Source organism: Dryobates pubescens, chromosome 11 (genome assembly GCF_014839835.1).
Source record: "Dryobates pubescens isolate bDryPub1 chromosome 11, bDryPub1.pri, whole genome shotgun sequence".
Classification (NCBI taxonomy): domain Eukaryota; kingdom Metazoa; phylum Chordata; class Aves; order Piciformes; family Picidae; genus Dryobates; species Dryobates pubescens.
This window is the reverse complement of record NC_071622.1, coordinates 24,572,602-24,600,397: the sequence shown is the minus strand read 5'-3', so window position 1 is coordinate 24,600,397 and position 27,796 is coordinate 24,572,602. Positions and strand designations below refer to the sequence as shown.

Here is a 27,796-nt window from a genome sequence, read left to right as displayed (position 1 = left end):
TATAAATGTGGTGCCAAACCCACAAAATTTTCTTCTTTATATCACTGTTCCCAGGGAATGTTGGAAGCCTCTCTTATTGGGGCATAGATGGATTAGAAAAACACTGAGTTTCAAGGTTTAGGGCAGGGCAGACCTCTAGACAACTGACACCTTTCCCAAAGGGAAAAGAAAGAGAATAAGGGAGAGAGACTTATGAATTAATAAAGAAAACTAAAACTACTTTAATGAAAGTAGTAATAATTATAAAATGAAACAAAAAATTTACAAGTATATACAAAGCCCATACTGCATCAACCCCATCCCCCTTGATGGCAATTACTTACCATCACCGGTGACGCTGTAGCAGAAGTCCGAGACTGGACTCTGTGGCAGGCAGGAACCAGATTCAGGAGGTGGGTTCTGGAACTGTACTCAGAAACTCATGGTTTGGGGTTGAAGGCAGAACAGACAAGGTCCTCCTCAGATGATGGCCATTGATGAATAGAGGAGAACTTGACATTTGTGGTGCCTCAGCTTTCTACTGAACATGATGTATGGAGTATCATGTTGGTCAGCTTATGGTCACCTGTCCTGTCTGCTCCTCCCTGTGGCTGCTAACTAGAAACATTTGGGGGTTTCACTACTAGAAGCAGACACTGCCTGTGAAAATATGCCATTAATTTCAGAAAGTGCAGTTACGTAGAAGAGACTGAACTGACAAGTAACGTTTTTAGTTATCTGATGCGTGATTCCTTTCTCCTTCAGATATTAAAAAACCCACAAACCTACATTTCTTTGGGTGGGAAAGAAGTTTAACTGTGTGATGAAATTGAAAATGTTACTGTATGAATGGGTTAAGTTTAGAGTTGCTTTCACATGGTAATATGTATACCCGATATGATAGTCCATACTGTTTATGTAATCATTGCTTGCTACAGCAAAATAGATATTATTCACAGAAAGCATGTGTTTTTGACATCTAAAAAGAGACCAGCAGCTTTCACTGTTTACCTTTTTGCTGGCTTGATCAATAGTTGCAAAATTGCTGGCTTTCCTCCAAACCTACTGTGTCAACAAAATTGACAAGTTAAATGCTTAAATCCCAGAATGTTTATTGGAGTTATGCCACTTTTTATTTGACTGCAACAAAGATTGAGCTGTATTGGTTAAGTACCCATCCTTGCTCAACCTGAACAGAGGTCACACAAAGGGACTGATAATTTATGCAGAGCCCTGCTCTATGGTACTTGTAGGCCATGGGTTTCTTAGTTCCGACTATGCAGTGACTGGCTAAATGACTGGAAAGGAGCAGGCACTCCCACAGTTCCTTCAAAGTGACTTACTTTATAGTTCCTACATTTAAAATATTTTGAATTTTCTGTTCAGTTGGAAAGGTGAGTAGTTTACTACATACCCTTTTTATTTACTCTCCATTTAGTTTGCATTTACATCTAGCTGCTCTGTTGCACCCATGAGGAGCATCTTATTCCCATTTTCCAGTCTGTACTGCCTCACTTACTGAGGCCAGCTGATGCTCCTGTTGCTTTTGTAGTAAAATATAATTATCAGATGTGTCCTAATGATACCACACCCTCAGTGAATAGACAAAAAACCTAAAAATGATGCTGAACTATGGCAGTGTAAGTAGGTTGCTTTCAGAACTGACAACTCACTTGACAGTTTCATCGGTACATTGGTGATGAACAGGAACTTGAATTAAAACTGTCATGTGTAAAATATCTGCTGGTAGATATCCTCAGACATTATTCTTATTTTTTTCTAAAAATATAAATAAATATAAATGAGGGTTAGGGGTTTTTTTCCTTCCCCCACCTTGTATCTATTTGACATTTGGAAGAAAGATCTCTCCTGAAGCAATTCACATAAACCCTTAACAAAATATTCTGAAATACAGGAATATTTAAACTAATGAAATAACAAGACAAGTGTCTTATTTTTGGACAGGCTTTTATGTGGAAACAAAGATACAGAATATTTTTCTATTCCTGAAGAACTAAGTGAAGTCAGAAATCTCATTTTTAGTCCACCAATCCCACCCCCTCATCTCCCTTTTCATGAAATCTATTTTATGTGAGTTACTAGGAGTATATATTGCTTTTGTGTGGTGATTTCATGAATCTGATTATAGGAAGTTACTCAATAAGTTTCTTATTTATTATGAAACTTATTGGGATGCTGCAGTCATCACATGGAACTCCTTTGTGTAGGTGTTTTGGGGATATTTCCTAGAGGTAAAAATAATATTCAACCAGCAATCATAAAGATCAAATTCATTCCTTCCCATTGGAAGATAAGAGTGGAAATTCCATTTAATTTTTCTGTCAAGAGAGCTGCAGGACTAAATAGAGGTCATTTAAAAAAAAAATAAAAGGGGGGTTGGGAAAATCTCCCATGTCTGGATTTGAAGTTTTGCCCCTACCCCACAAGTATTTATCAAAACAATTGACTTCATTTGAGGTCTTTTTTATAATACTGAGATGAAACATTCCAAAAAGATGATTTATTCAGATTTTGGCAAAAATTCAAAAAGGCCTATCAAATTGTGAAAGTAAATACCAAAACAATACTGAATTTCAACAGCACTTGGGTGACTAATTCCCTCAGGCTCTGTGGAAAAACTCAGTAGTCTAGCAGCACGTCCACCTTCTGTGCGGACTTATTTTTCTCTTCTTTGCTCACTCTGCAAATGCAAATGAATACTTTTGGAAAGGTTATAATCATGCAAGTGTTTTCTGTGGATGACAAGGTGATGTGTCTTTGGCGCACTGCGTGAGAGAGGAAACGGTGGCTGAAAGCCTACGTGAGAAGAGAGCACTGCTGCTGGTAAACAGGCTGTGCCTCCCTGGCCTAGCCCAGAGTCCTCAGCTGCAGTGCTTCGTCTTGGCATGCCTTATCTTTGCATAAAATGCTAGAAAGCCAAGGATCCCCCCTCCCATGTTATTATTTAATGCATTTTTTTGTTTTCTGGCAGAAAATTGACTTGCAGTTAAAGCTTTTTCACTGATTTAGTGTGAATATGACTTTTTTTGTTTGTTTAAAAGATATGACAGGCTTTAGATGTGATGAAGCACATACTCAGCATGTGCAGCTTGTGCTTTGCCTCAACTGTGCGTGTGCAGTGCTTGGGAGCACACATAAATACAGGTGTGTGTGCTTAAATAAAGCACTCAACCAAAATCTAGAATGCATCCAAATATCTGTTAAGAAATAGAAATTCAAAGAAAAATGTGGAGAAAAAAGAATACTCTTGTCTGATTCTTTTGTAATATGTGGTGGTGTCTGCACAGAAGTGATTTTGTTTTGATGCAGTCCTTCTGATCACCCTCAGGACTTCATTATTTTTTGTAATAATTTTTTAATAGTACAAGATAATTCATATTACAAGAGGCAAGTGAGCCACCAGTTTCAAAGTCTGTAGTATACTAGTGTAATGCTGAATTGAACTTAAAGACACAAAATACAGAAAACTTGGGAGCTCAAAGGTCTACATCTTGTCTTGCTACACAACGACATGCTATGAAAACACAGGAGACCAGGAAACTGTGCAAACTTAACTTGCAGTGAAGAAGCTTTTTGAATTCCCAGTGAGTCAATATATGTAAAGAATTTTTGAAATGTCCTGAAATTTTTAAAAGTTTAGTGAACCAGGTAGCTGGAAGGTGCAGCACACCTTGCAGCAAGGAGCCCTTCAAGCTGGCGTAGTGCAGCCCGGCAGCACCAATGAGCGGGGAGGGGTGTGCAGCAGGGTTTGCACAACAGGACCTGGAACAGCCCTGGGCTGCCAAGGCAACTACAGGTATCGGGTAGCAAGAGACGGTACCAGTGCTTTCTGTAATGCAACACGACACAGACTGAGATTGCTATATAAAAAGTGTGTAATTTGCAATTGCCAATAATGCCAATTTTTACTTATGTTCCAGAACACGGGAACCTGAAACATGAGGTAAGGATTTGTTTTCCTTTGCATGTGATACTTGTTTTGTCAGTGGCAAAAGTGTGCTTTATTTACTTTGTGTGTGTGCTGTTGGGGCAGGTATGCTTTTCTTCTATTTTTAACAGCAGATTTGTAGAGAGTTGAAAGATAGAAAGAAGCAAGGTATTTATAGTTAAATAGAAATGCATTCTTTTAAACGAGGGGTCAGTTTAATGTTGATAGCATTAGAAGAGATGGACATGTGCTTAACTAAAAGGAAAAAAAATGTACTTGGTTTCACATCTAATGTCTAGATCCTTACTGTTCCTACACCAAATCTGGCAGTAGAGTTTTAAATGCTAGTGAGCCCTGCTGGGGTTACATAGTTAAGTGTACTCATCTCTCCCATGCCAGACTCCAGGGCAATGAAAGATTGGCAGGGCAGTGTTTGCTTTTCATGTGAAAAGACATTAGTTGCAGAGCTATCCAGTGGTTATCAGTTTATATAATCTGGACAGAACAGTAAAATGTGTCCTGTACAGAGGAGCTGCTGTGGTGCATGTAATATACCCTCAGCCCAGGAAGGTTGAAAGATAACCTGGGATATTTTCTGGCCAGCTCCCGATGGCTTTCCACTTAAGTACAGAAGAGCATGGCAGTTGATTTTTGTCTGCCACTTCTTACAAAAGAGAAGTACAGTGTAATGGTTATATCAGAATTGCATGGTAGTTAAGCTGCTTAAATGACATGCTGGTTATGAACCGTGTACAAGCATGTACGTTACTTCATAAACATGTATGTGTTTGCTATCACTGAAGTAATGGAATCAGAAGGATGTTATTGCTGACAATGACTGGTGCAGGGGAGAGTCATGCACAGGGCTGACTGCGTCTGTGGTCTCTGGTGTTCAAGCCATTTCAGTGTCACTGTAACCCCAGATGGCAGCAGGTGCTGAATGAGGGGAGTCCTGCACAGTCTGGTGAGTTTCTTGCCTGTGGGCCTCAGGCAGGCACAAGCCACAGCAGTGGGCACTGGCTTGTTGGGGGCCTGGGGAAGGGCCAGGGAGGAGAGGGCTGCGCTACCACAGATGGTGCCTGTGACAGAGATGCTCTCATCATGGCTCCATCAGCCTTGCCCCTGCCATGTGCTGCCTGACTTTCCATGTCTCAGCCTAGAAACACCTGATCAGTGAGGGCACTCTAAAATAGGGAAGGTGTTGCCTAACGCTTTCCCAAGTGCTGCAGCTGACAGGCAGTGTTGGGGAGCTGTAACCAGGTCACTTACTGGGTCTTGTGGATGAGATTGTCAGACTCAGTAAATCTAACTCTGGCAAGCATATTGTGTCTGGATGAAGAAAACACAATTACACTGGTTCTGTGTACACTCTCCCACTTCTTGGCCACTCACTCCCTAGCTTGACTACTTAATATCTCTCCTTTTTTTTTCTTTTTTTTTTGGAGGGGATGAAAAATGGCTTCCTTTCTGGAGCTGTTGATTTACTGTTAAGTATTGATCCAAAATATCAGGATTTCTTTAATTTTTACCAAGACTCTTGTTTAAGTGCCTACTTCAATTCTCTCTGTGCAGTAATTTTTTAAAAACATGGAGTGAGATTTCATATCAGTAATATAATAAAATGCACTGGTAATGCAGTACATTTAAGAATATTGAGCATGCTTTCATAAAATTCAAGAACTCTTTTCCTCAGAATGGTTTCCCTTCTGGCCCTTTGTTTTATATGGCTCACATAGTCACAGAATTATTGTACTTAAAAAAACCCAACTTATTTCAGTTAAATATTTCTGTATCTTTCTTTGTGCTTGCTTTTCCCACTCCTGCCCCTTTCCCTCTCTTGTGCAAATCTGTGCTTACTCACCACTCTGCATCAGTCCTTATCAGCAATACAACCTTCATTAAAACAAAACTCAACAAGTAGGACATAATTGAGCCTTTTGTTCTTAGTCACTTAATATGACCTTCATTGTACCAGCAGTTTTAAATTTTTCTTGAAACAAAGCTTTCATCCTTTCTTTAATCTGAGTTATGGGGTACGGAGAGAATGCGTCCAAACATTCAAAAGTTGAAAAGACCTTTTTAAACCAAGGTTTTCATTTTGTCAGCAATGCTATAGGGCTTAGTAATTTAGTTGTGCCTCAGGTTACTGCTTTTGGGCTTTCCTCTGTGTGTGTCCTGCATCAGCTTATATCAACTGCAAGTAAATCGGAGCAACCTAATTGTTCGCTTTGTTATGCAACATGCTTTTCTCTGCTTGGTTTGATTAAAAAAAAAAAAAAAGCCAGTTACAAGTTAAAACAAGTTTGCAGAATCAGGTCAGTGCTTCACTGATAGGTGTTATTGCACGTGGAAATTTGCAGGGATCCATACTAAGTGTCTTGCAATATAAAATATATTTAAAAATTGATAAAAAAGTCTCAGTCTTGTCAGAGATTTTTGGGATTTGACACAGGTCTGCTGAGCCAAATTTAAGAGAGGAAGGTGAGTTACTAAACATATTGAAGTTCTTGCCCAGAAAATAAGAAAATTAAGAATACTGTAGGAAATGCTATCTACCTTAAGTACAAAGTAGGAATAGTGAACATTTCTACCTTATTAAAGCAGTGCAAGTGGCTTTGATACTTTTGTGTTCACAGACATTGTCTAGGGTGGATAATGCTGAATGGCATGTTTTCTCCCCTGTCTATTCATGATTAAAAAATAAATGTGTTCTTGGTATCAAAAGATGTTGTTGTACGGACAAACCTGTAACAGACGAAGAAACTTTTGAGCCTAGTGTCAAGAAGAAATGGGATTTATGAGAAAACTATCTACATTACTAAGAATATTTTACAAACTATGATCTTTCTACAAGATAAAGATAATTGTGGTGGTTAAGGGGGAAAAAAGAAAAGCAGCTTTGCATAGTAGATTGTGGGAATGAAAGAAATACAGCATGCCTACATGAAAACATATTTATTCATATCCTTGATTTGTGTTTTTGCTCTACAGAAACGAGCAAATGGAATTAGAAGAAACTCTAGGCACGTGGACCCAGGTTTGTGCCATGACTTTTTAAACAGTTCAACAAAAAGAGCGAGAGAACTGTAACTTGCTTTATCTAGTTGTATTATGAATGCTGTTGTAATGCATACCATGTGGAGAACATTCTTTATTGCTAAACCTATGAAGGTCTTAAGGGTTTGCTCTGTGATGTCAAAGATTTGGTCAGCTGATTGAACTCAGGCTTTGGTTGGTGTTTTGTTCCTGTCCCCCTCCCCCACCTTGATTTGTAAGCAGTGCTTCAGTTCTGTCTGAACAACAAAATGCCTCTAGGCTTTTGGTTAGCATGACCCACCCTACTTTACTCTGCAGTTTTAAAAGCAGCAACTAGGTGATTGAAGGCAGACAGCTGATTATAAAGCTTAGGTTCTGATCTGCAAAGTTGTTGGTGTTATCTCAGCTCTTAACTGTAGTGGTGCTCAGTACTTAGCTGTATTGAATGTGAGTTGTTCTAAAAGGCATAAACCAGTTGCAATTTTATGTAGAATTTCAAAGTGAATTTATTCTTTCTGTTAGTTTATAGTAGATGCTCTTGTGGAACCATGGCAGCAGCAGCCCTTAAGAAAATTAAATGCTTGCTTACAGACTGTGTACTCAAGTGGGTGAACATTCCCTCTAGAGACCCATTATGTGTCTGTATAAAATATTCAATGGTTTTCAGTATAATTGTGTGATATTTTTAGTGTCCTTTTTTTTACAGTAATTATGTTTCTGTCCTTAATGTTTCTTGTGTAGTTTAATTTCTGGAGATTTGTTATGCAGATGACATTTGGAATAAAACTAAGCTGTAGATTATTCAGTATTTCTAGATGTGGACACCTGACAGAGTAGCTGGAATCAAACATTGATGAGGATGGCACCTCTATACACCACATTACAGCCTGGCAGAGCTAAGCACTTTTTCAAAAGTAGGAATGCTGGTTGTGCTACTAGCATTGCAGCTGCTTGTCTCTGAAAGTCTAAGTGTTGTAACTAGCTGAAGCAGACCACACCTTTCTTACTCATATACCTTTGACATGTTTTGGAACACGTATTGTCACTTTGTTCCCTCTAGCAAAAAAAGTACTTCATAATGCTCCTGAATTGTTCTGTGTTTTGTTGACTGAAGTCATTAAAGAAAAAATAAAACAATGAGCACCCAGTAACTGTAGCAATTGATACAGTGAGAGGGGAATACTTCTTCCAAGCAGGACTGTTTGAATTCTTCCCATTCACGGGTATATGCTGCAGTGTAGTGCAGTGTGTGTTTACAGAATAGGTCCTTAGAGGTGCAGATCTTTAAACATAACTGTTTCATGTAGACCCCTGAAAGGTTAAGTAATTTAGCTTTAGAACCTTGAGTACACTGGTGTGGTTTTACTTGCAGTTGAAGTCTGATAAAAGTAGTTACATGATTTTTATATTTGAGGATACTTTAAAGTTGAAGACTAAGTACCATTCAAATCACCAGAGTCACTGAATTAAATAGATGTTTAAAATCTGTAGGTAACCACTGCCTGAAATATAGTTCTGCTCTCCCCTACCCTGTCCACTTACCTACACAGAAGAATTCTTTGAGTTGGGATAAACTTAATGAGTGAAGTTCTTGGAACAAATTACATTTTTGAAAGCCAGTAAAAATGCTAAATGGTTGCATTGTGGTTAAGTCTCTATCAGAGACGTTGTTGCAGGAGACTTACAGTATTGCATCTGACATTCTAGATATTTTTTAATAATAATAATGATCACAAAGATATTACATACTAACGGGCTTTATGCTTTGTCAGTTTTCAAATGAAGCGAGCTTTGGTATTTGCATTTTCTCAGCATATGAATCCTGCTGCAGCTTGGTATCAATATCTTTCAAAGACATGAATGTCTCTGGTGAACTCTTGGCATCTTTTTTGCATATTCTAAGGTCATCAGATTGCATATTGCCTGGAGAGACAGGATGCTATCAAGAGAGCAGCTCTTGTGAGAGATCAGTTATTTCAGACATACATTACTGCATTAATCCTAAGAGCTTTTCAAGAGCACTGGCATATAAATCTGGAAATCCTAGCAACATGGTGCTCTCTTTGCTGAGGTAGTTGAGTCAGAAATAACATTTAAAACTTAATGTGCTGTCTTTTTCTTCTTCTTTTTTTCTTTTTTTTTTTTTTCCTTTCATTTGAAAAAACCCAAACAACAAAACAGGTGCAGACTTTCAGTCTTGGTTTGATATGCTGCTGCTATATGTGCTGAAGCATGGGTATTAGTTTAGTCAAGGAGGCATTTGCTGTGAATCAATAACCTGCACCTTCAGTGTCTAAATATTGATGGAATTTGATATTAGCAGTAAATACAATTATTTTGGGCTACAAATATTTTAGCACAAACATTTAATTATCTTGTTCTGTCTTGTTTCTTTCTGTTGCTGGCTATTTTAGTAAAGTACAATGAATGCAGGAGACATAGCACAAATAACTTCATAAGTTGTGTTTCTCTTATGCTTGTTAGAGCAAAATTCAGCTTTTACTGACACAGCTTAGACTTGAATGAAAAATTATTTGAGTTTGATGAGAAGTACTGCAAGCTGAAGGGTGTCTAAGCAAAACAAAGTGAAGGTACAGGATTAAAATATCTCTTGTCCTCTCTTGGTGAAGCTTGTTTATAGAAGAACCTATCTAGCTGAAATATCCTCAAAACAATAAGTTGTTCAGGACTGTTTCGTTTGATTTTCTTTGAAGTTTGGTTAAAAGTTCTTGAGAATGGTCAGTTTCCTTCTCTTGTACTGAATATGAAGGAAGGGTAGAAGGAAAAGTGAGCAATGGATGATGAGGCAGAAAAATTCATGTGCAATTAAACAGTCATGTGAAAAATATGGGTAGAACCTGTACAAAAAGACCTGCGGAGGAGCTGTGCATGTGATTTGCGCTATTGACTTGAATGACAAATGGACCATTTATATGTGTGTGTATATATTTGTAAGTAAAAATTATCATTTCATATTTCTTGAGAAGGATTATGAAATCTGATGAATATTTTCAAAGTAATGTCTGTATTTTGAGTAAAATTATTTCTTTCTCAACTATTGTAATAGTACCCTGTATCTATCTTTTATTTCTGCAATGGTATAAAGAGTCCAGGTGTGGTAGATTCACAACTTAGTGTTCTTAAAACAAGTTTAATGATAAACATCTCTGCTTATATTAGCATTGAAACTTCAGTTTTTAGAAGTGTGACATTATATTTTGTATCAGAAGGATAAACTTGGTAAAAACACTAGAAGCCTTACATTCAAGATTCATTGTAGATTAAACTCAATCAGCGCTGTTAAAGAATGTCATTGAGCATGTTCTGACTTCTTTATAAGCATGGATTAAAGCTTAGAAAACATTATTTCTGAATTGAGGGACTGAACCAACAGGTCTTTTCCCTTCAAAGTACATAAAGTGCTGACTGTTGGGTTTTTTCCTTTTTTTTTTGGAGGGGTGGGGGTGGGTTATGATAAGATATTAACAAGTAATGTATGCAGAACAATAGCTTGGACAAAACTATTTTTCAGTCTTGGAACTGAAAGTTCAAAATAGTAATTTTAAAAAGAGGCATTTGTGTTTCTGGTTCATGTTTGGTCCATACTTGCTTTATGAAGCAATCCTCCAATACTGATTTTTACACAGGTTATAAAGACAAGGATCTGAAGAGAAGAACTGGGATTTATGGCCTGGAGTATATCTGGCCCGAAGTTAAAAAAATAGCACTGTGCAGGGAAAAGTATAGTATTGGACATATGTTTACTTAATATAAACATATATAGTGGGAAATGAGCTACTATGTGCTTCATATTTTGTGGAGATTACATTGTGGAATCTTGTAAGTAGGTAGTGTCATTGTTATATGCATTTGATTACTAAGCAATATTCAGATGCTTGTGTATTGTGGTAAGATCTGATCTCATCTTCATGGTGAAAATCAGGGTACATATTGGCAGTTTAGTCCTAGAATATGCATTAAGATGTTCTTTACAGCTTTAAATGCTGTTTACATTGAACACAGCCATGGGCTTTAATGCCTGCTCAAAATGCGTAAGTGAAGGAGCAGCTGACGCTAAATTAAATCAAGGAGATCTTGAAGGAATACTGGAAGAAAGAGAAATGTTTCACAGCACTTCCTCTCATGAAGGGTTTGTTTGCAGGTTTGAGGTCTTCCTCACTGTTTACTGGTATTGGATAACCTAATAAGGGTCATAGTAATAAGATACCCACTGCATCATGTAACAGACCGGGAGGCTTGGAGACTTGCTGTTGCATACTAGCCAGAATGACCTGTTCAGTTTTGTCCTTTTGATTTAGTTTTTGCAGTTTCCTGTTATAGGTGAAAATGCAGCCAAGAAAAAACACAACTATTTTAGAGACTTGAAGGAACTCAAACATTCACTTCTCTTGGAAGTAAAGTGTGTCTGAAAACTAATGATAACAAAGAACATGTGGTTTCATGTTTTCTGTAGAGATAATCTTGTAATCTTTGTGGAGCATTAGATTTGGTAAACAGCTGAAGACTTCTCTATGTGGTAATGTGTTAAGTGATAGGCCCCAAACCAGACTTTATATATAACAATATATCACACACATATGTTACAATATTTATAGCACATGCTTAAATTTTTTTGGATTTTATTGGGTTATGGATGCTTTTCTTCTCCTCTATGCAGCATCTAAACATTCTGTTGAAGGTGTATATAGTGCATGTCTCTAGGAATCTATGCAAACCAGGTGAAATGCAGGTAAGAACTGGTTTAACAGGGCAGCTAGGAGCATGCTCATTGCAAAAGGAAAGCTCCTTCGCAAAACAGAAGCAATACTTTTTGCCAACATGCTGTATAACTCTGAGTCTTCTGGAGTCTTTCAGGGATTTAGATTGCAGCTGTACTCTGACCAATTCTTAGTACTATAGACGTGCTTTAACCTGAATTGCATCATATGAATGCACAGTGCTGGGGTTTGAGTCTGGAGTCAGGAGACTTTTTTTTGGTCACTACATTGCTAGAAGTAGTTCATGGGGCAGCTTGATCGAGGTGGACATCAGCAACAGTGAATTCAGAGATACAATGAATTGCATGACCTAATTTGTGAAATCAAATTAATCTATCTCACATTTATTAAAAATGCATATTATGTTCAGAATATTTGCCTTTTTTTTTTTTTACTACAGTGCTAATGCTGTGTACTCAGCTATTGTTGCTTCCCAAAATAATGAATTCATCTTTGTTGTGATACAAGAAAGAACATGTCTATTGTTTTGCACCAAGAAATTTTCCACTAATGCATTTCTGGAAGGCAAAGCACGGTTTTGTCTTCCAATGAAGCATTTCAAATTCAGTTTAATGGTTTTTATTTGGGTTGTTATATTTTAAATTAAAATGATTTTTACATTCCTGTTGGGGAGAGAGAGAGAGAGGTATTTTGAAAGGTGGCTGTCCATTTGGCACGTCAGCACTGAGCTAACATTCAGAGAAGAACATAGCCTTTAGCCCTTTCTTTTAATTAAACATCAGAAGACCCAGGTGCTAAAGGGTGAAATATATTTATTTTGTTAAACTCTTTCATCCTCTTCTGGTTGGATTGCAAGATTAGTTTGTAGTTGAGTAATTTAGACTCTTTTGTCTTACTGAATGTATTTTGGGGACTTTACATCTTGAGCAACTATCATTTCATTTTTCTTTTAGAGGAAAAAATGGTGAATGTAAGACAGCTGTATACCCTTTGCAGCCCAGAAAGCTAGCTGCATCCTTGGCTACATCAAGGGAAGTGTGGCCAGCAGACTGAGAAGTGATTCTCTGCCTTTTCTTGGCTTTTGTGATATCCCACCTGGAATACTCTGTCCAGCTCTGGCGCCGCCAGCATAAGACAGACATGGATGTACTCAAGTGGTTCCAGAGGTGGTCTATGAATATGATCTAAGGGCTGTAGCAGTTCCCCTGTAAGGACAGGTTGAGAGTGTTGGGGTTGTTCAGCCTAGTGAAGAGAAGGCTGTGGGTAGACCTTACACAGTGTTTAAAGACGGCCTACAAGGAAGATGGAGAGGGACTTCACTGGGGAGTATAGTGATGGTATGCGATGGTTAGCTCTAAGGAAGAAATTCTTTACAGTGAGGGGGATGGAGCACTGTAACAGGTTGCCCAGAGGAGCTGTGGATACTCCTTTCCCTGGAAGTGTTCAAGGCCAGGTTGGATAGGATTTCAAGGAACCTGGTCTACTGGAAGGTGGTGCTGCCCCTGGCAGGGGTTTGGAACTAGAGATGATCTTTCAAGGTCTGTTCCAACCCAAAATATTCTATGATTCTGTGATTTATTCCAAGCATTAGCATAATTTCGAATGTGAGTTGGCTTAAAAGTTCTATGGTATCTTCTTCTTTTTCTGCATAAAACTGTTCTGAGCTTGGAGTTTTCTAAGCAAAACCTCAGATAACTATAAGGGAGTTGGCAGGCAGAAGAGAGGAGATTACGGTAAAAGTGGACATGATGAATGTACAAGTGTAATCAATAAAACAAAAATATGCTGGTTTGCATTTGATACACATAGAACAGCAAGATTAAAAAACCTCCAAACAGCAACCAAACCCCCTTCAACCTCCTCTCCCCCCTCAATAAAACCAAACTAAACCCAACAACGATCAGCCTAAAAAAACAGGCATGTCAGAAACTGTATGGCCTGAGGTTGCTTTTAGTTACCATGGCAAGTAGAAGGGAATTGCATAGAGTTTTGCTAACATTTGTTGAGACTGGAAAATCTCTTATTCAGCTTCAAGAAGAACATTGCATTTATGTATTTATTTTCATATCTGATTTTAATCTTAAGGGTACTGTCATTCTCAGAAGGAGGAAAAAAAAAAGATAATAAGGCAATGAATGATTAAAAATAGTCCAAAGTTACTGAACTTTAGCAGCACTCTAAAGCATATGGTTTCTTTTTTTGTGGCTCACTCATTTAACTAAACCAGTATTTGATCCCTACTTCAAAGTAATTCTCACACAAAGAATTTGGGAAACATTGTGAAACTGAAAGCAGCCATCCCACAGGAGAAAAAAGACTGCTGCAAATTCACAGAAGAGAACCTCCCAGAACTGCCCCTTCCTTCAGAGGAAGTGTTTTACAGCTTGGTAAAAGGGGAAAGAGGCAAGAACCTGAGAAACAAAGGCGGCTTTTCAGGAGGGCTTTTAATCTGCTTACCTCTTTCTGATTCCCAGAGAACTGTGAGGCTGAGTTCAAGTCTGCAGGGCAATCTAACCCAGAATCCCTTATTCAACAGTAGCAAATCAATAGAATCATAGAATCAACAAGGTTAGAAATGACCTCAAAGATCTTCAAGTCCAACCTGTCACTTAAGACCTCGTGACTATTAAACCAAGGCATCAAGTGCCACGTCCAGTTCCCTCTTGAACATCTCCAGGGACGGTGACTCAACCACCTCCCTGGGCAGCACATTCCAACAGCTAACAACTCTCTCTGTGAAGAACTTTCTCCTCACCTAAACTTCCCCTGGTGCAGTTAGAGACTGTGTCCTCTTGTTCTGGTGCTGGTTGCCTGGAAGAAGAGACCAACCCTCTCCTGGCTACAGCCTCTTTTCAGGTAGTTGTCAAGAGCAATAAGGTCTCCCCTGAGCCTCCTCCAGGCTAAATGACCCCATCTCCCTCAGCCTCTCCTTGTAGGGCTTGTGTTTGAGGCCTCTCACCAGCCTCATTGCTCTTCTCTGGACACGTTCAAGAGTCTCAATGCTCTTCTTGAATTGAGGGGCCCAGAACTGGACACAGTACTCAAGGTGTGGCCAAACCAGTGCTGAGTACAGGCGCAGAATGACCTCCCTGCTCCTGCTGGCCACACTATTCCTAATACAGGCCAGGATGCTATTGGCCGCCTTGGCCACCTGGGCACACTGCTGGCTCATGGATGCTGAAGGATAGGGTATAAAGCAAGATGTATGATCTTTCCCCATCCCAGTAACTTGCCATTTTGTTTTTTAGCTCTTAATTTATCTTATACTTATTTTCATTACTGCTTTTTGAGCCAGTCTAAAATCTTGGCATTCATGGGGTCCTTTAATTGTTGTTTTCATCACTTCAGTTGAGGAAAAGACCTCTTTCTGTTTGTTTTAAACCTGCTGCCTGTTACTTTAGCAGCCACTGTTTTTCAAATAAAGTGAATAATAAATGAAGAAATAATACTTTTTCTCTAGTTGCTGTCTCTATGCCACTTGTGATTTGTCTGTCATATCACTTCCAGTCCTATTCTAGCCTGAAGAGCCATTATCTGCTTTAATTCTTCTGATACAAAAGCTCTTCTGTAAGTTTGACCATGCTGTTTGCTTGTCTGCATCCTTCTAGATACTAGAGTGGTCCGTCTTTCTATTTCTGTGGTCTGCTTCAAGAAGTTTATTGGCAGTGGTACACAGCAAAATTAGATTATGATCTTAAAGAACTGTTTTTAAAGACTGCCTAACAATTACTCTGAGATACATTGTCTGTATGATGGTAGCTGTTTTAGAGTCTATGATCATGTTTGAATATTTAACCCCTATTATTTATATTTGTAAATTTATACCTTATATGAAGTTACGACTCAATTGCCTCCAATGATTCTTCCAGCCAAAGTTATTCTGTGATTTGAAATTTTGTTGTACAGGCACTTTTCATGAAGTCACAGTTCATGAAATCTTCCTGCAATGCTGTACAAACAGTGTTCTTTTTAAAGAAATAACTTTGTACCTTTTGCAAGACTTAATTGAATTTTACTTCCATTTCTATATAATATACTAATTTCTTGGAAAATTGCAAGTGCAAGCATAAATTTCTTTGAGTTTCTCTTTTGGAAACTAAATTCTATTGGAGGTTGGGGGGGGGGGCGGGGAGGAGACATTGGGGGAATTGCTTCCAACTTTTCATTTCCTGTCTCTTTAAAGCTTATCTTTGTCATTGTGAAAAGTGGAAGAGAACCTCACGTTACGTACTGTTAAGATTTATTTGCTAACTTATTAATATACACTCTTGAATCTCATGTTTATTTTCTACTTAAAGAACTCTAAACAATGTCTCTGATTTTCCTTAAAAAATATTTTTTTGCCTTTACATTTATCCACATGTTTGCAAATGCTGTTTTTCTAGTAGGCTTAACAAACCTTCCTTTGTACAAGGCACAATGATGTTTGTACATCAGGTATCTGTGTTGGGACATCTGCTGAGTATGACTGAGTTGGCTTGCACACTTAACCTATTTCTATGGTACTGAGGATGTTTTAGGAAATAGATTGCAGATCACAGCTCAGTAATTTCATGTCTGAATTATTTTTTACTTAGTCTTTCTAAGTAGTGATAGTCAGAAAATTGATCCGATTGATTTAATTTTTTCCCCCACAAGAATCAATTCATTCAACCTACTTGCTTTAACCCTTTGATGTGATTTATCCAGAAGAAAAGATAAGTACCATATATCAGGGATTCAGAGAGAGCATTTGAGTTCATCCCTCATTGCTGCTCTTGCTGACCTGCAAATAAATAGAGGACGTGTTCAGTCTTGCACTTTTCCCGATTCTCATTTTTTAAGCTTTAGTGTGCAACAGGAAATTAAATAGTAACTTCATTATCTGATACCTTGAAAACATGCCTCAGCTGCACTAATCTTAGAGGTTATTCTTTAACCAGTCCATTTGGAATGGGGGATGTGGGGAAAGGAGTGAACGTGAGTTTTTTAGTTCAGGTGATAAAGCAGTTTTACAGCAATGAATCACAGGAAATATGGCACAGCAAAATCTGCATGTACACATCACAGCTTTCCTTCCAGAATAATGTCTCACCCCTGCAAGCAGCAGTCCCCTTGCAACTAGCAGTAGTCATTCTAGTGTGGTGGAATTCATTTAATGCCACCATGTCTTCTACATTTTGAATGTGGTGGATTGTTTGTAATTTCTTTCTTCTCTGTAAGAACCTACAGATTAGCATATAGTTCCCTCCTGCCCGCTCTTTTTCCAGAGAGAGACTCAGAAAGAAAAGATTGAGGCTCAGGGATGGAGGCTGAAATCTCTGCACTTGTGCATGGTGGTATTGATTTAAGTCCTGTAATTTTACATCACTCTGCACATGGCTCGGGCATTTGAGAAACAGTGAATGAGCGAAGAGCTTATGTTGGGATGTTCTTTGTCAGGCAGTAGTTTTGGGAGAAAGAGCCAACTTTGGGTGATCTACTGTCATCAGTACAGTCACTGGTGATTTTTCAGTGCAACTACAGGCTGTTTCTACAAAATATGGTGCTTATTCCTATGCAGGTATTCCTTTCATTGTCATGTCTTTTGAATTTTTATGATCATCTGCTCCACAGGACTATTGCTGAGCTAGTGGAAACATGACCATAGGAGGCAGTAGGAGCAGTGGTGGTAGTGGCAATGGGAAAATGAGTAACTTTTCTTTCTGATTGGATTACTGAACCAGCTCAGTCCTGAGGCTGCACAGTCAGTGGCAGGGTGACAGAAGGCACTCATCCTGGGTTAAATGGAACATTGACCATGTCTTTTATTGTTTTCAGGTATGGTTTATGCCCCAACAAATTGCCCACTGCTGGCTGGAGTGTATAATCCACGTTCAGACTAGAAGTAGAAAAGAGGAGTAGAACCTTCTCTACTGGGAAAATGAATATATGGAGGTTTTCTTGGAGAGGAGTAAAGAAATAAGGTTTTGAGAGGGAGCCTGGTTAATATGATGGGAATAGACTTGATTCCCATCTTTATTGCCAGTAGAAGTTTACCAATAGCCTCGGTTTTGCCTCAAAGATCAAGTGATCATTATTTTTTTTTAAAATTAAAAATGTTTTCATTTTTATCTTTAAAACAACACCCTTTTACTACTTATCATGTGATCCATCTTCAAGCTGAGGACTTAAAAACAAAAGATTAAGCTATTTCTTTTTAAAATCAAATTAAAAAATGCTGTACTAAAAGTAGAAAATATTTTCCTTTGAGACAAGGGAGGGAATTTGCAGAAACTGCAGTGCATCAGAGTGGTGTGTGGTTTTTATTATGCCAGTCCTGCTAAATGAAGTGGTCATTTCTGAATTAAGACAGTGAAATCAAACAATATAATATGGCTAATTGAGTAGTGGTCCGATTGTCTTTCTGTAGGTATGTTAGCTGAATAAGGCTAGGGATACTAAAAATTCATGGAAAAGCTGGATCAAAATACTATGCATTTTGGACTTCCTAGGAGTTATTTTCAAAGATTGCTAGTGCTTCAAAGCTCCAAAGCATACAGCAGAAAAACAGTGAAATATATATTGATTCTTTTTTACTTTTATAGCACAAATGTTTTGTAGTGAAAACAAGTTTTGTTCTCTTTTCCCAAAGAAAATAAGTTATTCACTGTAACCTGTACAAACCAGATATCAGCAGGCATATTTTTTGAAAGCAAGTTTGTTTCAGCTAAAGCAGCATTGCTTAATATAATGTCATAATTTCTGGCAACATTGATCTGCAGGTGCTTCCCTGCAAAGAATGTCTACATGGCCTCAGAGTTTTTCGCATGTCAGTTAAGAGGTCTGTTAAGAAGTAAAAGAATTATCTGCTATAATCAGGGTAGAGGCCACAGAGAAGAATAATTGTTGTGAGAGGAAGATCACAGGACTGTTTTACTTGAAAAGCTGAAGGATTATGTGGCATTACAGAGAGGCTGTGTACAGGCAAGATCATTCTGTCGTTTGCTTGAACCTACTTAAGCAGGCATCAACAATTTTCCCTTCATGTCATGCAGTATTCTTGCCAGAGAATGTATTTCTTTTAAGTAGCAGAAAAGAGTAAGATCTTTTGTCTTAGAGGCTGATGCTATTAGTCAATACTGAACACAAAAGAAGTTGCATGAAAGATAATTTAGTTTTCATTTTTGCAGTGTTTCATGGAGAAAATCTCAGCAATGCACGGTGTGTGTTTGTTTGCTTTGAGGGGCATAGGTGTACATTTTTATGGGTTACATTGTGCACAGTTACCAACTTGCTGTTTGTGATTATTATTTTAGTATACAGCGTGTTCATCAAGGTGACTAATTCTATTTGTGCTGAATAGACTTGTTGGAAGGTAGAGCTGCCTCCTGTCATGCCCTGTTTACAGACACAGTGCAGGTGATATTTAGCTATTGCATTCTTACTGCAGTCAGTGTGTTTGATTTTTAGAAAGGACGAACTTTATGTTTATACTTACACAACCAGGTTCTTTCCAAAAGTGTTTGGTCTGTGAAGGCACAGTAACAGATAAATGTCTAGGTCCTGTACAATATTCATGACATTTCACAAGATTAAATTCAGTTTCCAAAGAGAAGCTCTTGCTCTCAAGCTTTTTTTTCTTCCGTCTGCTTGCTGTAGAATCATCCCTGGGTAGGCAGAAGGCAGGATTAAAAGTATTACTGTAAGTACTTCTGTGGAATAATGGACTTTTTATCTTCCAAGATTTGTCCCTGTTTTTCAGAGCCATTGCTTCATATAATCTACTGTCTTGACACACCTTCATATCTCATCTATAGTATCTGCCCAGTGTAAGTTGTTAGCTCCCCAGGGCAGGTGCTTGTTTGAACAAATACGCATTTTTGAATGCCATGCCTGTGTATGGCACCACATTAAAAGATGGGATAATTAACACTGGTTAATTTTCATACCTTCTGCTTTTATAAAAAGCATCACCTCATGTACCATACTTGGAACTCATATGCCTAAACTCTAGTTTGCTCAACATTAAAGAAAATAAGGAAGTTTCTTGGATTTGAGGCAACATTATTTTTAAAATTGATATTCCCAATTTACCTATTAGGCTGCACTGAAAGGGTGGGATTTCATTACTTTGTTGAAACAAACAAAAAGTGTGGTTTGGAAACCTGATTATTCTTTATTCATGTAAGACATTCAGCACTCAGCCATTTATAATGCTTGTTCAAAGCACTGAGATTCTCAATGTAGATGATTCCAAAATCCCTTACTCTCTCTAAGATATGTCAGAGCAAGTAAAGAGTAATTGCCTGAATAAGCATTTGAGGTTAGAATCATACAAAGCATGAGATCTTGTCAGTAACTCTTGTTTGGAGGAAGAGATGATGAAAAAGGGAAACCAAGGTCTGTCAGAAAATATATCAGTGACCTTCCTAGCTTTCTTCTGCTTTCTTTCAGCGCAGTCTTCAAGAGATCTGCACCCCCCCTCCCCCTTTTTTTTTTTTAAGAGAGGGAGGACAACCCAAAGTTTTAAATACCTGTTAAATACCTGTTTTTCAGTTTAAATAATATGACATGATACTGGAATTGCACACAGAATTTCTGTTATTTTAAGCAGCCTTTCTTGCATTTGCATTCCATAGTTACCCATCTAGGGCTTGTCCAGGTTTTCTAAATTCATGTGCTGAAGTTTCAATGTTGATCGTATTTTTATTTTAAGTGGAGCTGAAGCTCATGTTGCTTGGTCTTTCTAGTGCTTGGTACTTTCTGAAAATGAGATCCTCTTTTGCTTCAGTTAGTTATAGAAGTACTGAACCACATGTTTTTCATTCCAGTGACTATTTGAATCACGCCTAGGACAGCTGTGGAAAACGTTTGCTGTGCCAACAGGAATAGGTTGGCATTTGTATGTCAATAGATTCTTTCTACACTGTACTTACCTAATTCTCAGATTGCTTTTGTTCTGTTGTAACATTTTTGTCCCTTGACTTCGCAAATTTTTCTGAGTTTCATTTACTTCTGCTTTGAAAAACAAAAAGTATGTGAGGAGTGGTCTGTAAGAGCTGTAGGCAGAACAATGCTTAAGGGCATGAAAGACAAATGGTCACCTAAATAACAATAGGTTCCTTCCTTCCCTAAAGGCAGTTCTTATGACTTTCTATTCTGTTCACGAAGCATTTCTCCAGTGCCTGCTTTTTCTTGCATAGAGGCAGGCTTCCAGATTCCTTAAAATGAATGCCACGATGTGCCAAATGGCCCTACTTAAGAATCAAGAAAATGCCTTCTGTTGGAGTTATTTTTCTGAAGAAAAAAATTAATTCTAAAACTTTAATTCTGAATTTTCTTAGCTAAATTGCTTATTTCTGACAGAATAAGTGGTAGCTATATTTATAGGAGTACTACACTGGAGATTAACTGCTAACAGGATACTTTCCACCTCAGTGGGTGTCCATGTTCCCATGCTACTAATTTTACGGTGCTGCTGGTGTTGTCACTAAGCATGAAGAGATAGTTATCCTTTAACATCTTAGCTGAGAAAATACTTGAACTAAGTAAAAATACTGATGTTCAGACCAGGGGAAGATGTCCATTTGTCTGTGCATTGTTCTTGAAGCGAAAGAAACTACTGTCATGGAAAAAAGAAAAAAAAAGAAAAAAAAGGGAAAAAAGATCTTTATATGAGAAGTTACACAATTGCAGAAATGCAACATAGCCAGGCGTGTTTATTTTCCTTGTAATGAGCTCCTGCTATGATCTGCAGCGTAGTTCCATGTTTTTTGTGGATCTTAACTGAAAAATGGAATATCATGGTGGGTGTTTTTTTTCTTTTTTTTTTTTTTTTCTTTTATTTTTTTCTGTGTGCTAATAATCAGTGAATCCTTTTGCTTCTTTGGGTTTATGTACACTTGACTTGTGGTGTTTTTCTGTTTCTGATAACAAGTTGTTGATCAGACTGTTAGCAGACAGATTTTTTCCTCCCACACATCTTCATTTTAGTTGATGGTTGACCATTTTTACAGAGGTTTCTGCCAAGAGTACAGCTTGTGTATGCAGCATTGATGAAAAATGGTGGAAAAAATGAGTCCTGGAATAATTACAGATGATTTGACATGCAGTCAAATACTACATGTTAAATACACTGGAGGGAACCCTGAATTCTGCTTTGATAAGATTTTAAGGAGGTGCAATGGTGGGAACAGTTGGAAGAAGACAGTCATCTCATTTATGAGATGGAGAAGATTTTTTGCCCATCCCCCAGTGCTTGTGAGTTCTCTGTTTATTTAAAAAGCCCTGCCCCAATTGCATCTACTTATATACCTGTATAAGCAGGATCTTGAACAGTTAGTTCTGTAACGCTTATGCTAGCTAGTAAATATTTTAAGATTCAGCTTTCTGGAGGCTTATGACCTGAAACTGAGTCAAGCAGCAAGCTCATGAGTTGAGACTTTACTGGACAGTAGCAAAAGACAAGACAGCTAAAGAGAACACGAAATATTCAAAGCTGCTTCTTAGGCACTGTCAGTATTTCAGTCATCTAGCCTGAACATATGGCTTAAAAGCAATATCTAAAGGCAGTACTTGTAATTATGCTGATATACAAAAATAATGACTTAAGACTGAATTAAAAGTTCAATTAAAGTATCTTCCTTGAGGTATGTCTAGTACTTATTAATTGTATTAATTTTGTGCAGTAATAATTTACATCATTGCCACTGTGAAGAGTGCCCTTAAAGACTCTGCTGGCATGTTCCATTTATGTCAGTTCTGTAATTCATGTCATAAATACTCACCTAAAAGTGGAAAAAAAACCCTGCACCTATTCTCTTTTTCATCATTAATAGACAGCTCCAGAAATGAAATATATGTGGGGTTGTAAGTGATTATGTAGTGTTGCTTTTCTTGGGCCTCCACAGCAGCAGAGAAGTACTCTTAGACTTGTCTTTGGCAGTAACTGTACAAAGCTATTGACTTCCACTGATAGTGGAGGTGGATGGAGTTAAGAAACAATTTTCTTGATAAGTGCAAGAGAGGAGAATCCAGTTGGTCATTTTACAGTTAACTCTGCAACAAAAAGATTAGGAACAGAAATTTTAAACACTGAGACTGACAGGGCTGATTTGAAGAAAATGATAAAAATGCCAAAGGACTTGGTTCTCCTACAGTCCATGGTCAGAGTAGAACTTAGCAGCTGTTAAGACTGGCAACCAAGATGTTGCCAAACAAAGGTGGCAAAGCTGATGTGTTTTGTGTCTTGGACGTTCAGACTGTGGATGTAACTTGCTTGTCACACTGCTGTCCTTACCAACCCATCTGTTTTCCTCTTTTTTTTTTTTTTTTTTTTTTTTTTTAAATATCCAAAATTCTGGTTACTTTATTATTTGCATTTATGCTCCTTGATCTGGAACCATCAGAATCTGACTACTTATTGTGATGTAAATACTAATTTTGTGTTGCTTCACTTTATTTAAATGCCTGTGTTCCTTCAGTTTGTGCTGTTACAGTGTCACGACTCTTTTTGAGTCACTATTCAGATGTTTAATCCAATGAGATAATGTGATACTGCCATAGGTTACTTGGTCCTCATGTGTTGATTGGAGGGTGAAGATGGCTGGAGATATACCGCCTTTGAGATTTGAGACTGAGTATTGCTTCTGGTCTCTGCTATGAAAGGATTATGAATCACTAAATGTCAGTCTGTTCCTCAGCAGAACTGCGTTCTCAACTTTTGTAGCCACAAAAATATAAACCAAAATGGTTTAAAGCAACTTCAGAGTATCCAGACACAGAAACCACTCTTTTGGTGAAAGAATGGACACAATTAATGAGACTTAATGACAATTCATATATAGGAAAGGTAAATGTCTTTCTGTTGACGTTCTGGAAACATTAAGTTGTGGCTGTGCCAGTCTGAAATTCTGTTTGATTCCAAGCCTCAGGAAGTCAGCAGGCTTTCTTCCATTACATTAGTGGGGTTTGGATCAGATTATAAATATTTGGTGACTAGGCTGTTTTCACTAGAGAAAAAGAAGTCTTACTTCAAGACTTCTATTTACTAGGAATAGGTATTTAATGCAGACAGAGCTGTCTTTGCGCTGGTCTCCTACACTCTGTGTCATTATTCTCTATGTTAAAATGATCCCTGCCCAAAGTGTAAACCATGTTCTGTGTTGCTTGGAAATAACAGATGCTGGAATCAATTTTGACAGATAGAGGTCATAGGGCATGCATTATGCATGTTGTTAGCAAAAAGTAACATTTGTGAATCCCTGCATGAAACTCTGAGGGTCATCCAGTGCTGTTGATAACTGCAGAGCTGCTGTAAGGAATACAAGTAGTTGGTTCTCATTGTTTCATATTTAATGGTATTCAAAGTTGTTATGTGCAGTGTTAATTCATTTCAGCCTTCTTCCTTGGCTCATGACTATGAGATTAAATCCTCAACTGTGTGATATGGTTTATGAATGGTTTTATTTTTCTGTCATGTAGCCAAATTGGTGTTTTGATTCCAGCAAGCTTTCTGCTTTTCTCATGAACTGCAATTTAGATCATCAATTTGTGTTAGGTCTGTGACCCAGAGCCTGGCTTTGAAGACTTTTTCTCATTTTCAAGTGAAGTAGATTTCAGCTGCTTTTTGGTGAAATAGCAGGAACAGTTTGCTTTATGATTTCAAGATGGGAAACTGCCAGGCTGATTTGTCATTAAATTAGGAAATTTCTTGATAAAAGCTTTCAGTCATGTGGAAATCTGACCTCATGAAACTCTATGCAATTTCTAACATTAATTATAATGCAGGGCTGAAGTCCTGACCTTGTCTTTTGTCTTGAAATTTTGTCTGCTTTTAAACATGTTAATGAATAACACTTCAGTGCCAGATGTTTCCAGGATTTCTCTGCAGTTGTCAGATGCTCTCAATACTGCAGTTCTGTGCATTAAAATGGCCATATCTCTAATGTTTATGATATTTCACATTTTAGTAATTAATGCATAATGATTCTATACCATTTCTATCATAAATAATCCATAATTACATACTCAATACATTGCAGGTTTCTATAACACACCACTTTTTCTTGTTTGCATTTTTATTTTACAGCAAATACTCAGGATGCTTCATGAGTATGTTTGTGATGAATCTATGTGCCAATTAAGAATGAAATGTCAAGACAGACAAAGAAAAGTATTCCAGATCTTGTCTGTGTGAACTTCAGTAAAGTAGTTGGTATACCGCCTCAGAGGAATTGAGCTGAGAGAAGGCTAAAAGGCTTGCTTAGCCTAGCAAAATGAAGGCTAAAAGGGGCATAAATGCTCTCTATAATTACATTATGAAAAGAAACAGAGACAAGGAGAAAACCAATTCAGACTGCTGCCTCTAGATGGGTATAAAGTGGCCATGAACTAATTTATACTGGGAAGCAGAAAATGCTGAATTCTCAGAGAAGAAATTTCTAAAATGAACAGTAGAAACAAACAGTAAGAACAGGCTCCCCAGAGGGGTTGTGCAGTCTCCTTCTCTGGAGACTTTCAAGACCCATTTGATGTGTTCCTGTGTGATCTGAGCATGATTCTATAGTCCTGCTCTAGCAGCGGGGTTGGACTCCATGATCTTTGGAGGTCTCTTCCAAACCTGTGATCCAGTGAAGTTTGCTAACAGCTGGAAGATTGTATGAACTGGTTCCTGTGATGACACCCCAGTGCATGTTGTAGGAGTTAGGAAGAGAAGGCCTGACTAGATTCTGTCTAATTAAATGTACACCATCCCAACTGAGCTACTATTGTCAAATCTGTAATTACATGGTGAAAAGAAAGCCAAGTATTCCTTTTGGAGCTCTTTGACTCTACCTCAGTGTACCAATTTTTCTTCTGTGCTGAATAATGATCTAAGGTAAGTTTTGTGAGAAGAACATTTATTCATGGGAGAAATAGCTATACCACAACAGTATGTTCTTGTTTCTGATTGATTGATTTGAAGATTTCATTTAGACTTCCTGTTGATGTAACAGACACAAGTCCTGTTGATGATATTTTCATACAAGAAGTCAAACACAGTAGTTGCCCATGCTCTGTTTTCATATCTTTGATCAATACAGGCTATCTACAGGTGTGGTAATGATGATATTGAAATGAGCATTCTCTGTGTGACTTGGCTACTCCTGTTGTTGGAGACTCACTTTACCTTGCATTGTTGCACTTTGAGTATAAAGTACTTTTCAGAATCTGCGTTAGGTCTGATGTTTGCCTAAATAATTGGCACCAGAAAGCAGTTTCTCCAGTTTCTATGTGCATCTTTGATCAGTGGCCTTGAAGCTAGCACACAGAATTATTCCTAGACTGAGTGAATGGAAGTAGTATGGTAATTAATGAAATCACAGTATTCTTCTGCACTAATTAATGAAATCACAGTGTTTTTCTGTGTTGCAGTGCATGGGAGTCCAAGCCATGCATCCCTGTTATTCTGGACAGTGGTTTATGTAGGGCTAGTGATAGAGCTTATAGGTTGTGCTAAACACAAAACTCAAGGACAAGGAGATCAAGGACAACAGTTGGTTAAAAGTAGTTTGTACAATTACAGTAGAAGAGTAGTATTTGTTGGTCACCATAGTAGAGAGCAGCTGTAGCACATTAATGCTGCAGTTGTCACAATTTCTGTGGGCATTATGGCAAAGAAGTTTTAAGAGGGGATCTGAAACAAGGGAATGCACTCTGTTCAGAGCAAGACCCAATCTTATTTAAATTAATAGGATTATTTCTAGTGATGTCAAGAGGTGTTAGATCAAACCTTTCAACACTGTATCTGCCAAGAAAATGTTGTAATCAAAATTGCTGTAAGATTTTCTAGAATTAAGCACATTCAATTATACACAAGCATTCTCAGCATATGTTTTAACAGGATCAATTCTGCATTACCTTTTGAATAATTCTCTTAGTTGGCACAGCGGGGGTTTTTTAACCCTCATATTCTCTTGGCTTGGTTTTCAGAGAAGCCAGCAATCATAAATACCAGTAAAACAGAAATAAGATTATTTTTTTTTTAAACTTGTATTTATAATAAATAATTTCAGCAGTACAGTATCTTTAAAAAAAACCTCAGGAGTTATGCAGAGCTATCATTTATACTGTGATAAGTGTTACCTTCTGTTAGGACAAAGGTGTCAGCTTTGAGGAGATCTTGTGTAGAGCATTGCTTCTATTTGCTACTCAGTAGATGCCATATTTGTTGATGCTGAATCAGTGAAATCATGAGAGCCTTCAGCTGAGACATAAAGCAAAGTCTACTATTTACCTAAGTGGCATAATGGCTTACTTAAAATGGGCACATAATTATAAGCATGCTAGAAAACTTGCAGAAATAGTATGTGTTATGGTGTCATTTGAGTTAAGCGGCATAAGAGCTGGTATTACGTTGCTTAATGTTTCATCATCACTTTGGATTAGTATTCTTAAATATAGAGTGAAGTAATTATGGAAGGTGATCTCTTTCATGTTTCATGCAAATTAGAAGGATCACAGGTATTAGTGTTTCTTTCCACTTAAATTTCAGTAGTGGTCAACAGAAAAAGGTCTGCTGGTAGGCCTGTTGAGACTTTCATGTTGGAATTGAGTTCATCATGACTCTCCAGCAAGAAACTGATTAAATATGGCAGCCCAGCTATCTTGGCTTTGCTGCTCTTGCTTTTATTTCTGTTTGTTGATGCACATTCTTACAAAATCTTACTTCACTGAGAACTTTCTGGATAGGATTATAAATAGAGATGCTCACTTAATGGTAGCAATTTTTAATATTCCATGTGCAGCTAACATGGGGAAATTATTGCACAAAGTTTTATTTAAAGATAGAATAATAGTAATTACAAATGGGTCTCTTAAAATGGTACTGTCCTTGGCAGTATAAACAGTGGGGTAAAAAATGCTTTTCTGAGCTTTAAAGTCTTTACCATGTTTGTTAAGGAGTGGGTGGTACTTCACTTGATTTAAAATACTTTTTTAGTATCACAGCATGCTATTTTAGTGTTTTGTTACAATGCCATTATAGTTCTAAGAACATGGAGTAACAATGCTTACAGTTTTTTCTTGCCTGAAGTCTCATCCTCTGTCCCCTATTCGATACATGCTTGTGGAGGGCTCTTGAAGTGCAGTT

At 37.8% G+C, this 27,796-nt stretch overlaps 1 protein-coding gene across 4 annotated transcripts in view; it reads left to right on the top strand.

Moving 5' to 3' along the window:
* VAV3 (vav guanine nucleotide exchange factor 3) overlaps positions 1-27,796 on the top strand; it is a 187,540-nt gene that overhangs the window by 127,941 nt on the left and 31,803 nt on the right. For 3 of the 4 annotated variants that reach the window (XM_054165301.1, XM_054165300.1, XM_054165298.1), the window contains exons 18-19: positions 3,921-3,943; positions 6,920-6,965. The exons of the other annotated variant lie outside the window; for it this stretch is intronic. In XM_054165301.1, coding sequence (XP_054021276.1) covers positions 3,921-3,943; positions 6,920-6,965 — 69 coding nt within the window. The remainder of the gene's footprint in view (positions 1-3,920; positions 3,944-6,919; positions 6,966-27,796) is intronic. 4 annotated transcript variants of the gene reach the window in all.